The sequence below is a fragment of the Lagopus muta genome, chromosome 7, assembly GCF_023343835.1.
Source record: "Lagopus muta isolate bLagMut1 chromosome 7, bLagMut1 primary, whole genome shotgun sequence".
NCBI lineage: Eukaryota > Metazoa > Chordata > Aves > Galliformes > Phasianidae > Lagopus > Lagopus muta.
Genome location: NC_064439.1, coordinates 33,399,758 through 33,413,012, shown reverse-complemented (window position 1 = coordinate 33,413,012; position 13,255 = coordinate 33,399,758). Strand labels below are relative to the sequence as shown.

The 13,255-nt window shown below is 38.3% G+C and overlaps 1 protein-coding gene across 2 annotated transcripts in view; it reads left to right on the top strand.

The window, feature by feature from the left end:
- Positions 1 to 13,255, top strand: part of SCRN1 (secernin 1) — a 32,002-nt gene that overhangs the window by 13,072 nt on the left and 5,675 nt on the right. For both annotated transcript variants that reach the window (XM_048950730.1, XM_048950731.1), the window contains exons 3-6: positions 3,415 to 3,596; positions 7,644 to 7,846; positions 10,954 to 11,148; positions 12,748 to 12,913. In XM_048950730.1, coding sequence (XP_048806687.1) covers positions 3,415 to 3,596; positions 7,644 to 7,846; positions 10,954 to 11,148; positions 12,748 to 12,913 — 746 coding nt within the window. The remainder of the gene's footprint in view (positions 1 to 3,414; positions 3,597 to 7,643; positions 7,847 to 10,953; positions 11,149 to 12,747; positions 12,914 to 13,255) is intronic.

The following is a 13,255-nucleotide window of genomic DNA, read 5'->3' as shown; positions in this document are numbered from 1 at the left end:
CAAACGAGTTTCTTTTCATAATGAAAGGAGAATTCTCTTGTGCTTATGACTTCCATATTTGCTTTTGGAATACCTCCAATGTACCTGTATGCTGTAGCTAGGATGGGAGGTGCATTTGTGCTTTGTGCTAAGTTTAGAATTGCCTTGTTAAGACTTTTATTTTTAATATACTGTGAAATAAAGGAAACATTATTAGTTTTCAGCCTGCTCAACTCTTCTCAAAGATGTTGGCTGCATCTCTTGCATGTGAACACCCTATTGTGTACTTTGAGATGTGCCATTGGAAATTCAGTGTCACAGCACGTGGTGCAGTTGTGCTGCTTTCAGGACTGGAGTTCGAGCAAATCAGCAGAGCCTGACCATTGACTCACCAGCAGCCAGTGCCATCAGCTGTGTCACTAGTCTTGTGGTTATTAGCATTCATGCTGTAAGAAAATTATTAGGGTTTGGAAGGAAATTATTCGGGTTGCAGGCAGACTCAGAGCAGTACCTTCTGTCTGTTGGATTTGTCATTGTCCAGTTTGGCACAGCTCTCATTATGACAGGCTGCTATGCCACTGTGCTGGAGGGATTTGCCAGATCAGAAGGGCTCAGGGTGGGGGGATAGGGAGGTTGTGACTAATGCTTGTTCTTGAAATCTTGTCTTCACCTGAGCTCCAAGTTCTGGAGATCTAGTAGCTGCTGAGTTTCTGTGCATACTGTTATCCTCTCTTAATACTTTCTTCCATTTGTCAGCTGTTATGAACACATGTTCTGATTTGTGTGGAATAGAATGGTTTGTTGTACTGCAAATCCAGCAACTAGTTTTAACTGACCTACCTTTATGATTGATGCATCTTGGATTAAGGTGGATAACCTGGTTCCTCTGCTTCTTGCACCTTGTTTCTACCGTGAAGATATTATTTTATCCAGGAAATAGTTTTCTGATGTTATCTTAAGGGGTAATTTGTGTTACAAAGGGTTAAAGTATTTCAGCTTAAAATGAACAACCTATTGTTGTATCTGGACCTAGATGCTCTTGGCCTTCTTGGCCACCTGTGCACACTGCTGGTTCATGTTTTGGCCAAAATTTGACCAATATCCCCAGGTCTGTTTCCTCTACACAGTTTTCTGCCCCAAGCTTGTAGTGTTCCCTTGGGTTGCCTTACATCTGCTAAGATGGTTTATACAAATAAGATGTGAATGTTGTGTACGTGTGTTGATTTTTTTTTGAAGCTGAAATAACACAGAAGTATGGCCTGTGTTTGCTTGGTGGGGGAGGGAAGCAGGTGGAGAATCAATGTAGAAAGTGTCAGATGTATTTTGTTTGCTGTTTCAAATGCTCTCCTCTGCACTTAGCCTACTGCCTTCCTTACAGACTGGAATATTTCTAAAGGAAGGAGGTGCCTGGAGAGGCCCCTGATTACACAGTTACAAAGCAGAGGCACTTTCTCTGTTTTTTTTTTTTAGGATTCTCTGTATCCTTCCAACAGAAGCACACAACTTCCTCTTTCTCCTTCTCTGGCTGCTACTGCTGATAATAATCTTCTTAATGAATTGCAACTTTAGAAATGCTTGCTTTTGGGATGAAGCCCAAATTAGTAAGTGTTTGGTGACAGGGATATGCAGTAGATGATGGTTTGCGAAGAAAAAATTGCAGCATTTTTCTCAGTGTATCACTTCTCACAGTGTTCATCATTTTTGTTCTCCTAGAAAATTAAAGCTCCAATGTGTTCAAGGTTGTATAAGAGACTATTTGGTCAGGGAATGCTCACAAGGATGGACTTACAGAGTACTGACATCTTCTCCGTACTGCCTCAGGTTTTTGCTTTCTCCTCCAGAGTTGAGATGGTTGATATACTGTACGGCTCTGCAGGATGGCTTCAACTTGCTGATGGAGCACCTATGAGATTTAGGGAGCCAGAAATCGCCCTGTGGAGGGGTTGAGGTTTCCCTGTCTGCAGACTGCCTGAAATTTGCTCGTCATGTCTGTGTGTGTGTTGCATAGGAAGGTGCTTGACCCAGCCCCTTTTCATACTGAGGCAACTCCTTTGCATATATCCAGAAGATGCAGCTGCTGTCTATTCATTCTCACACATATACAAAGTGATTTTCCAAATAGTGGTGACCTGTAGCTCTGGACAAAATAAAATTAAAAATAAAAATAAAAAATTGCACAGCATGCCAAATATATATATATTTGTTGGATGGTTCTTAGTTCCAGGCTAATGCCAGATGTTGTTGCACTCCAATAGATTGATTCTGTATCTGCTAAATGATAGTCTGTTACTATGTAAGCAATATATATGCCAGCTTGGTCAAATATTAGGGATTTTTCCCTGTCAGAATCATATTGCCTAAACTAGATATCAAAATTAAACACATGGCTAAAAGGAAAAATTTTTAAATATTCCTGCAAAATGGTACAGATTACTTCCATCAGGGAAGATGTTGCACCAGGAATGCTAGACATTAAGAGCTGTCTCATGAATATGACAGTTTCAGTTTCCTCAGTCAAAAAATCTGTGGTCCTTGAGGAACTTGATGTGAGCTCAGGAATCAAATATAAAACCCATTTCTTTGGTTTGTCCAAGCCAATGATCTAATGATGGATCAAGCTTTCTTCCACGCTGCTTGGGAAAACAGGGCTTGTTTTTATATTCCAAAACAAGAGAAAAGTAATTATATGTGAAAGATAATGAATGATTTCTTTCTTCTTTGCAGTGTCAATGACTTCTGTACAGCCTTCCTCTGCATCTTTGACTTGTTAGAATGTATCCATAGAACTCAGATTACAGTAAACCATTTAAAATAGCTGAAACATCAATTTAAGCAAAAACAATGCCTGTGCTTTTCTTTCTGTGGCTGTTTATCCACCGAACACTTTCAAATCTTGATTTTTCTTTCTATCAGCAGACTTAGACTTGGTGCAGGGAAAGCACTAAGGAAGAGGGGGAAACTTTCAGGGGAAACTTTCCAATGTGCTTTGTCCAATTATTGTTATTACACCATTTACATAAAATACAGGAGATGTTTTTTAAGTGAGATGAGAGATTGTTTTGATGCTGTTATGCAGAAAACATGAACTGTACTGCTAACACTGAGAAACAGACCACTTAATTCTGCTTTCTACTGCATCTAGCACTTGGGTTCTGCATGACTAACTGAAGCCTTCACCTGTTGAAATAGATGTCTTCTCCCAGTCTTCTGTAATATCAAGACATAAAGGTTCAAACCTAACAATATTGTTTTAAAAAAATTCCCCAGCTCATGCTCAAGAGGTGTTTTTTTGTTTTTTTTTTTTTCATGATGTGTATCTTGTCTCCACATTAAATCTTGTGCTAAAGATTGAAGTCTATGTCAGAGTCGGAAGATTAAATCCAGTGCTTGCAGCTGTTTTACATTTTTCTCTTCCTATTTTCTCTGCCAATGCAGTGCACATATATTGAGATTGAGCAGGTGCCAAAGACTCATGCTGTTGTGCTGAGCAGGCCTTCCTGGCTTTGGGGAGCAGAAATGGGAGCCAATGAGCATGGAGTCTGTATAGCTAATGAAGCTGTCGTGACCAGAGAACCAGCTTCTGAATCTGAAGCCTTGCTTGGAATGGATCTTGTCAGGTGGGTGGCTTGCTGAGCTGTGAACATCTTTTTAAAGGCCAAACATTTAGTTGATGAGAATGGGTAATGGCTTTAGTGGTGTTGGTGTTAGAAGATTTTAAAACAAAAGGCACCAGAAGCTTTAAAGCACTTGGAATCTGAAGTTGGCTACTGTTTATGTGCTACTTGTGCCTAATATGAGTTTACTGAACCTACCTTGTCTACCTACTATACAGTCTAGTGACTATTTCTTTACGTTGTTAGTTAGGAACTCCTAATTTGTAGCATCAGATTGCTGATGCACCCTTCATTCTCCACTGCTTTAGAACAGCTTACTCTGACCTAAAAAGCTTATCCTGGGCTTGTAGCCAACTGTAGGCATAAACAAACTACTATGCTGCACTTCAGCCCATGCATTCCAACACAAACCATTGCCCTTTTTTTAAATTCTGGCAAACAAAACTCCATGGAAGTCTGTTCATTGAAGGCTGTCTGCCTGGAACACTTGTGCTGCATTGCGTGTCTCAGTCTGCATGCTGATGCTACAGTGAAGAGAATTTAAAGAAGAGTTACGTGGAGGAAGAAAGCTGAAAATGAAAGGACAAGAGAATATGGTGCAAATCCATCACAAAGAAAGGAGAGCGAATATTCAATTTAATTAAAAGATAACACAGGACAACTGCTAGTTATGTAAGCAAATCAATTTCAGATTGTGATCCAGTGATCCTGCTGAAATTTTTCCTAGGATACCTAATGAGCAGGCTGAACCAACTTCAAGAGCATACTCATTTTACTTGATCTAGTGAAAGATGGGAGAGATTCTGGATAGCTAGAAAAGGTTAAATGTTGTGGTGTACCTAAAAGCATTGAGAAGAGCTGTGGGAATAGACCAACATAACTCAAGGGAGAAAAGGCAATTAAATATCAAGGAGATGACAAATGTTCAGTACTGACTTTTAGTCATGAAGAATCCTGTCAAACACTTCGTTTGCCCCTGTAATGAGTCAACAAGTTTTAATGCTAAGGAGTAGGAAATAGATACTTTGACTTTTACAAGGTCATTAAAACCTTGGAAGGTATTCTCATAAGTAAGCTGGGAATCGTAGTCATGGGAAATTGCTGTAAGATGTACAGTGCCTGACACTGTAGATGTTCTGACCCTAATGTCTCTGCAGAAATACAGTATTGGGTTCCAGCTGTCACAGTCAAGAATAATGTGAGCGAGCTGGAGGGCAGACAATGAAAATGGGAAATATGATCTAAAGAATCTGATCAATGGGAAGTTCATGCGGGGATTGGTGTTACTTTCCTCTTTGGTACTTTTTCTAATTCTGGTTTTGCTGAAGGAATCTACAGAGAAGCTGTATATAGGAGGACTAGTGAGTTTGATTGCATTAAGGGAAATAAAATAGACTGGGGAGCTTTTTTAAGAAGAAGTAGGACAAGCTTTTATCAAGGTGAGGGATGTGGTAGGTGATTTTCCAAGGTCCACCTTTATTTTATCCCTCCTACTATCATTCTCCAATTTTAATAAACCGTTGTTTTAGGTGCACAGTTCTGTTTGTTTTTTTGTTTTGTTTTGTTATTGTTGTTTGAGGTTATTGCATTCTCGAAATACTGTTTAACATTGAAGTATATATGTTATCCAGTAGCTCTAGATTTATCGACACTAAAATATTAGGAGAAATGACACAGCCTACCAGTGGTCACCACCTGGAGATATTACTCTCCCTCTCTTCCTTCTTATCTGCAGAGGAAAATGTTTGTAGCTGTAAGGCAGAGAGCATCTGAGGTAAGGAGAAGTAGGGATTTTGCAGTCTACCATCTGTCTCTTGTTGCAGCCAGAGTGGTTCTTTCTTACTGCAAAGACTTGGCTGGTAGCATTAAGCTTAACTGTTTTGGATGATCTCATAGAATAAAGAGAGCCATCAAGTGCAAAATCAATCATATAGGCTGCAATGAAGCAGCTGGCACCAGCTCTTCCTCTTGGTACCCATCTGCAAAAATGGTTATCTCTGTCACTCAGGATTTATTGGAATGAAAATTAGAGGAGGAATTTTAAGCTCAATTAAGAAATGCACACGTCTGCTAGTCCTCTCCCCTGCCCTTTCCTCTCAATGAAAACCCTATTGGATATCTGTGAAGTTGCACTTCATGGAGTTCTTAGCTTGTTTAGTGCGTGGCTGCTGATATAATAGCCAAAAAAATATTTCCTCACATATGGCAGCATAGTAGGTTTAAGACATATCTGCAGATTTTTATCTTGATAGCATATGACAGAGCAGCAGATCAGAACATCAGAATGATTCTTAAGAAGGGGTGGTGTTTGTGCAGTTGATCTGGGGCTTAGAAGTCGGTTGTTAACACAGGCCTATCCCCATCTCAGTTTTATCTAAGTGAAAGACATAATGGTAGTTTTGACAGATGGAAATATTGGGAGAAAACTGATTCCAGCATAACTTCTGAAGAGATAGAGTAAATGAGAATAGAAATTGAAAAGCTTAAGATAATTTTTGATAATCTTATGGTTTTTCAGAATAGCACTGAGGCAGTAGGCTGTACTAAGTCACAGAAAATTTCTTAATGGATAATTCAAGCTGTCCAATCTCAGTGCAAAATTACGTTAAGCTTTTCTCAGTGTGCCTTAACAAGTGCTCTGAAATGTGTTAGTGAGAAGGTTATGCTAAGTTATGCTAGAGTCAGCCAGCAAGTTGATGCCAAGATAAGTGGCAAGACCAACGTTTTTGTAGAGATGTGTGGTTGCTGTGTTGCTTTTTGTTTTTTATTTTCCCTGTCCCTTGCAACTGACAAATAGGAGCACACAAAAGCAGAGCCTAAGCCTTAGTAAAGTGGAAGAAAATGTAATATTGAAGCTATTTGCCATAGAGTGATCTAAAAGAGATTTCTATAGCCTAAATCTCTGCTGGAGTTTTTGAAGAGAAAGCTAGACTAACCATCTCAGAGAGAAAACCGCAGGGAGAAGTAAAACGTTTAGTGTGATCTTGTGTCTCTTGCCAGGTTTTGATCTAAATATAACCTGATGCTTTTGATCATAAGACGAGGAGAGGAGGATAGATAATTGTTGAACTGGGTGACTATATGGCCATCAAAGTAGTAGTTATCAATCCATTAATTTATATGGACCAAGGAAAGTTTGTGGAGCTGTTCTTAGAAAATAAGTAAGACTTGCTTTTGGGCTGTCTTTTAGTAGATGATGTATATAGTATGTATAGTAGATGATGTATGCTGACGAGTGAGGAAAAGAATGAAGGAGTAATACAAATGCATAGAGACTGAAAATAGAGACAACAACGCAAAATGAATTTCAGCTAATATGATGAACAAAATGAGAGGGATATGAATATGAAGTCAAAGGATGATAGGGGAGGAATCATCAGTTTTAAAGCCAGTATCTAAAATTTTAGTAGGATCTCATTTGTCACCAAGTAAATGCTGCTGAAAGAGATGAAATTGTTGCTTTCAATAACTGAGACTAAAACAAGGCTAACAGTAGACTATGCACAAATGCCTCTGTCCTGTGTGTAATAAACATCAAAGGATAACATACACTTAGCTTCCATGGCTGATTAAAAATTTGTGCATTCAGGAAGAGAGGTTGCAGGCAGGTAAAACTGATTACGGTCTCTTATCTCCTGTAATAATCACTTCTGATTTTCCACTGTTCTGTACAGAGCAGAGCAAACTTGTATATAGCTGTTACTTTAAAAAAGCCATTTAAAATTATTCTTCATCACATTGTGTCTGAGTGGGATAGAGTATTGAAAGGTTACAGGGCTTATAGTGCAGCTAAGGTCGTTGGTTGGTGGTTTGAATTCTTTGGCTAGCTCTGATACTGAAAATAAAGACAGCAGAGAAGAAAATAAAAGCTTGAAACAATATGTATTTTGTCTTATAGTTCTAGTAACTCATTAAAGTGAGAACTCTTACACCAGGCAGACTTGGCACTTCTGCGTTTTAATACCAGATCAGTGCTGCTGTTCAAAATGAATAACTTAGACATCTCACTGTTATACATCTGCTTGAAAATGTTTTGCTCTTTTCATACAGACTTGGCCTAGAAAGAGGTTCAACAGCCAAGGAAGCATTGGATGTAATAGTTGCTTTGTTGGAAGAGCATGGGCAAGGAGGAAATTACTATGAAGATGCAAGTTCATGCCATGCTTTCCAAAGTGCATTTTTGATTGTGGACAGAAATGAAGCCTGGGTACTGGAGACATCTGGAAAGTACTGGGCAGCTGAAAAAATCACAGGTCAGTTCATCACTCACAGCAAGCCTAGTTCATAATAAATGATTATTATTGTTTTGGAAGAATTGTCTTAAAGTATCTGATTTTAAGTAACTAATTTATGCAAGTGTTCAATGAAACGATCAGTTTTAATCTTGTTTTTATATACATATTTATACTACTTTCAGCTTTTAAGCATTGATTTACATTGGTTAACGTAACGGCATTTTCTGTCAGGTTGGAGAATATGTTGCCTGTATACAAAAGCTTTATAATCATTATGTTTACACTTTTATGTTTGATAAGTGTTGTGCTTTCCCAGATTTATTTACTGCTTGGAATGTGTCAAGAATCTTTTCACTGTAGTTAATATAGAAATTATTGCTTACTAATCTGAAATATTAAGAGGCTAGGATAAGCATTAGTAGCTTGAGAAAAGGGCTTACTTGTAGGTGGTTGTCTTAATTTCAGGTGGGACAGAATTGTTTTCCTCAGTGTTTGGTATGATGCTATGTTTTGGTTCTCAGAGAAAAACAATGTTGATAACACACTGATGTTTATAGTTGCTGCTAAGTAGCATTATACAGAGCCAAGGCCATTCCATTCACAGCGAAGGACCCTAGGAAATGGGATTGAACAGAATTAGGATAGCTGACTTAAACTGACTGAAGGGATATTCCATACCATATGACATCATGCAGAAGGAGTTCTGAAGGGGAACTGGGCTCTCTTCCACCTCTCAGGGTCTAGCTGGGCAATGGTTGGCAGGTGATGAGCAATTCTTTGTGCATCACTTGTTAGGTACATTTATACATATATATGTGTATATATATGTGTGTATATATATATATAATAATTATTTTCCTTTTTCTTCTCTCTATCTTAGTAAATAGTTTTATCTCAGCCCATAAGTTGTACTTAGCTTTTTTGATTATCTCCCCCATTCTACTGGGAGGGGGCAGAATGAGTGAATGGCTGTGTGGTTATGAGCCACCTGCTGGATTAAAGCACAACAGCGGTAAATGGAATGGTCTGCTTCTGTTTGCTTTACTGCAATAGATATAGGCCTCTCATATTCCCATTTCTTACCTAACAGTGCAGGATAAAGGATTTTTTTTTTTCTCTTTAATAGATCACTTGTTTTTCTCTGTGTGTGAAGCCAGATCTTCCAAAGTGACTTCTAAATTTCATTAACTCTGTGGAATATATGTGCTGCCGTAAGATTGTCTAAGGCATATATTTTTTGTGATCTGGTTTATCGTTTTTAGTATTGAAGGGATTTCTATTTTTGTAAGACAAGAACTTTATAAAAATTACACACACATCTGAACGAATTAAAAAAAATTACTAGACAACCATCTTCTATTGACCTGCCTGGCTGCTGTTTGAAGTGTTTTTCACTTAACCTTTTTAGCTACATCAGCAGTATATAACTTTTGTGTGCTACTCTCCAGCAAGTAAACTGTTGACTTCATCTGCAGCTTGTATCTTTTTGAAGTGATACTGCAACTCTGTTCTCACTTTTACCAGCACATTTCTCTTCCAGGGGTCCTTGTGAGCAGCAGATTAAATCGACTAGTTTCCATCTCCTTCCTGTAGCCTGCTGTGGCTGACAGGATGAAAGTGGATGGCTGCTGGCTATTGAAGAACTGTGTATTTCATACTTGTTCAGGAGGTTCTTTTCTGCAGCCATATTTATGCCTTGAAAAATGAATGTGTGGATGCTGTTAAAACAGGGAAAATGTGTCATTTCTCAGCAGTGGGAAGAGAACTCTCAGAATTATTCTTTTCTCATTGCTGTAGTTCTGTAAAGCTTATAGTACATGTTTACAAGCAACTTTTTGACAATAATTCAAGGATAAACATTTTAAAATTCATCCTGTTGCTATTCTTCAGTCTGAATGGATAAATTAATCTGCATGATAAACTTGTCCCCTTCAAGGGGATCAAAACCATGAAATGCTATTTCACATCAGTTACTAAGTGTAATAATTAAAGACTTTTTAATGAGTAGCTTGGCTAGCTTGATGTGAGCTCAAACATTTTTATCACAGAAGTCAAGCTAGTTCTCTGAAAGGCATGCTGCTTGAAAGCACGAGCACACTGTCAGAGAGCAAGTACAAACCAGAGCTCAATGGCAGTAACTTTCCCAGACTTATGCATGTAACTTTCCACTGTAGTTCTTCCTGATTATTTAAATAGAACGTAAGTGACATTAGAAAGGTGAGCTTACTTTTGTGAAGGCAATATTAATTAATAACTTTTAGAAATACTGCTTTGGTTTCTGTTTAAGAAAAGTTTGTGCCAAATTCCAGAATCTGATTTATTTTAGTTGACGGATTTGCTTTATCAGCTTTTCCTTTGGCTTCCTATGCATTTACTTTATCCTTTCCAAGGCATATCTGCAGCTGGCACTGTTTGTTAGTCATGCTGTAGATATATGGGTATGAGCACTGCAGTATTTTTGAGGAAAGCAGTTAAGAAAAAAAACAACAAACACTTCAATATTCTTTGAAGGTTGTTTATGCTGCCATTTCATTTCATGGCATTTTAAAATTTAACATTAAAAATGAATTCTTTAACTTCAGCCTATCTTTTGCTGCTTAGAATAAAATTATTTTTCAAGTGGGAAGCTTAAAGCAATCAATTAAAATATTTTCCAAATTATGTTTTCAGTTTTAGGGTAGGAGACAAAGAGCATTTATTAATCTAAATGAAGCTTGACCGACATATATTTTTTGAATCAAATTAGACCTCAAGTCTTGTTGCAGCTGTCTTACTGGACAGAAAAATAAGGCTGGCATCTTGTCAGTGTTAAGGTATGCCTTGTGGCATTTGGAGACATCCTTTACTTTATGATCATGTATGTGAAGTTCAGAGGTACTGTGAAACTGCTGTCTGACTGAAAAGCACTATTAATCATGGGGCAGTGTAAATATCTACATAGGGCAGAGAGAACTGAGCTTTGCAACTTGCAGTGAATGGTAACTGCATGTGTAATTATGCAGTTGTGTTAAACGTACATCCTGATCGATGCTTTCATTTCTTTCCTAATTGCAATTACTTTGTCCTTCTAGCAACTCCCATAAGAACTGCATTAATACTCTTGTAATATGTGGCTCTTTCTGTAGAGGGGGTGAAGTGCATTTGCAATCAGCTTTCACTAACTACAAAAATTGATGCTGAGCATCCTGAACTAAGGGATTACGTGAGAAGTCAAGGCTGGTGGAATGGAGACACAGACTTCAATTTTTCTGAAGTGTTTTCTCTCGGTGATGGGCATTTAGCCTGTTGTTCTGGCAGGGAGAGCTTGGAAAAGCAAAGTGGTAAGTGTTGAACTGGGTTTGGTTTTTTAAGTGGTAAGTGTTGAACTGGGTTTGGTTTTTTTGTTGTTTTTTTTTTGCATATACAGCAGGATTTTTTTCACTACTGCTTACTTTCCGTCATCTGCCAGAACTGCAGGTGACTGAATGTAAACCATGTGGAAAGGAACACCAGAACTGAAGGCTATTCTTAAACTTGCCTCAGTTTAGAATGAAGTCCTTAGTGTTCCTCACAATTTTGTTTTAAGAGAGGGCTGAAATTACAAAATAGTTTGCTTTGCTCTTGTTCTACTGTGCACGATACGCTTTGTTGCAAATACAGTGGCCCTCTTTTATTTTTTTAATACTGTATTTATAGTATTAGTCTCTTGTATGAAAGTTTGATCTCAAAGAATGTTGTGTTTGGAATATTTAGGATTTTGGGGTAGGAATTCAGAACGCAGTTTAAGGAAGATAAATGCTATTTAGTTGTGAACTGAAGTTCCTTTTCCACTGTTGAGTGGAACTAAGCTGCCAGGACAGACGATGTACCAATTGCTTTCAGTCAGATAAAGAGTTTATTTCCAGACTGAAGTTAATGATTGCAGATGGCCAAAGTAGCTAGAATATGATCAGCCTGTAGCAGTGCAAAGCTGACGGGTATTTGCTTTTTAATGTATGAAAAGTGGTACAGATAAACTTTTTATGAAGATTCCTTTAGTAAGGATGTGAGTTTACTATATTTTTAGCATTTTCATATATTGACAAATGTCAAGAATTGTGTAGAGATGAAATGCTTATTGCAGCGTAGGCTCCTGCTAACATTATAGAATTACTTGAAGCATAGCTTGCGTGTGAGAGGCAAATAAAACAAGTGTGAAGGATCATAGATGAAAGGGATTAATAAACCCAGATAATAGTTCTGAGGATCTTGATGGACAGATGGCCATGGCTGCAAATCTTGTGGCCTTACTGGGCTACCCCATGTCTCCTTGTGGATTGAAGCACTCAAATGCATAAGGGTGAGGCTTGGGAAGTTGCTGTATAAAGAAGCCCTGCTGGCTTCTAGTGCAAAATAGCATGGAGGTGCCATGGGTAAAAAGCTGTGATAAGGCTTGTGCAGGAAATAACATGAGAATAGGAGTTTCTTGCAGGTTTGGATAAAAATCTCTGTGTCTAGGCTAGACCTAATGAATGTAAGATGATTGCTCCAAAATTTGACTGAGAACTAAAGGAAATTGATAAGAAGTGGAAAATTAGGATGTTACAATTCTGTCTGAACTTGGACAGGGGTAGCTTCTTAAAGGAAAATTAGGTGTTTCATGCAAGTAATCTTTTCACAGTGATTGCTGAGGCAGTATTACAGACAGGGTAGCTACCTGAAAAAACCCTTTTATATGAGATTTCTCCCTACATAGTAATTGTAATGCCTAATTAATGCTTCCTGCTGTTCTCTTTTACTGATAGGTAAGCTCATTCTGGGTTTACATTGTTAAACTGTTAAGTGGGATTTGGCCATACTGAGTGTCACTGGACAAACTAATTCAAACACCATTCAGACTAAAATCTTTCCATGGGGTCCAAGCCACTGAACACTCAGGAATTTTTTTTCCCCTCATATAGGTGGTGTTTCTGCACAAACTATGATTGATGTCCTGCGTGACAAGGATAGTGGTGTCTGTGTGGACTCTGAATCTTTCCTTACTACAGCTAGCATAGTGTCTGCTCTGCCTCAGGACCCTAGTTTTCCCTGTATTCATTACTTCACTGGCACGCCAGACCCTTCAAGGTAAGCTACAGCATTGGGAGTCCTCTGGATGCAGAGCAGATGATGGTTTGAAGGATATTAAAGAAGCTTTGTTTTCAGAATTGGAATTGAATAGAGAAGCGTCTGTCTTCCATCCTGTCCTGTGGTTTTTTTGTGGGTTTGTTGTTTTGGTTTTTTTTTTCCAGAGACATTTTTAGCCAATAAGATTTCCAAAATGGAAAGCTGAGTGAAACCGTAGGGTTGTTCTGAACACTAGCAGAACCCAAAATTACAGTGACACAAAGTCAGCTTTCAAAATAACTGTCAATTCCTAGTAGCTATTAGGAAGGTACGTTTTATTGCGCTTCCTTTCATGAGAAAGCC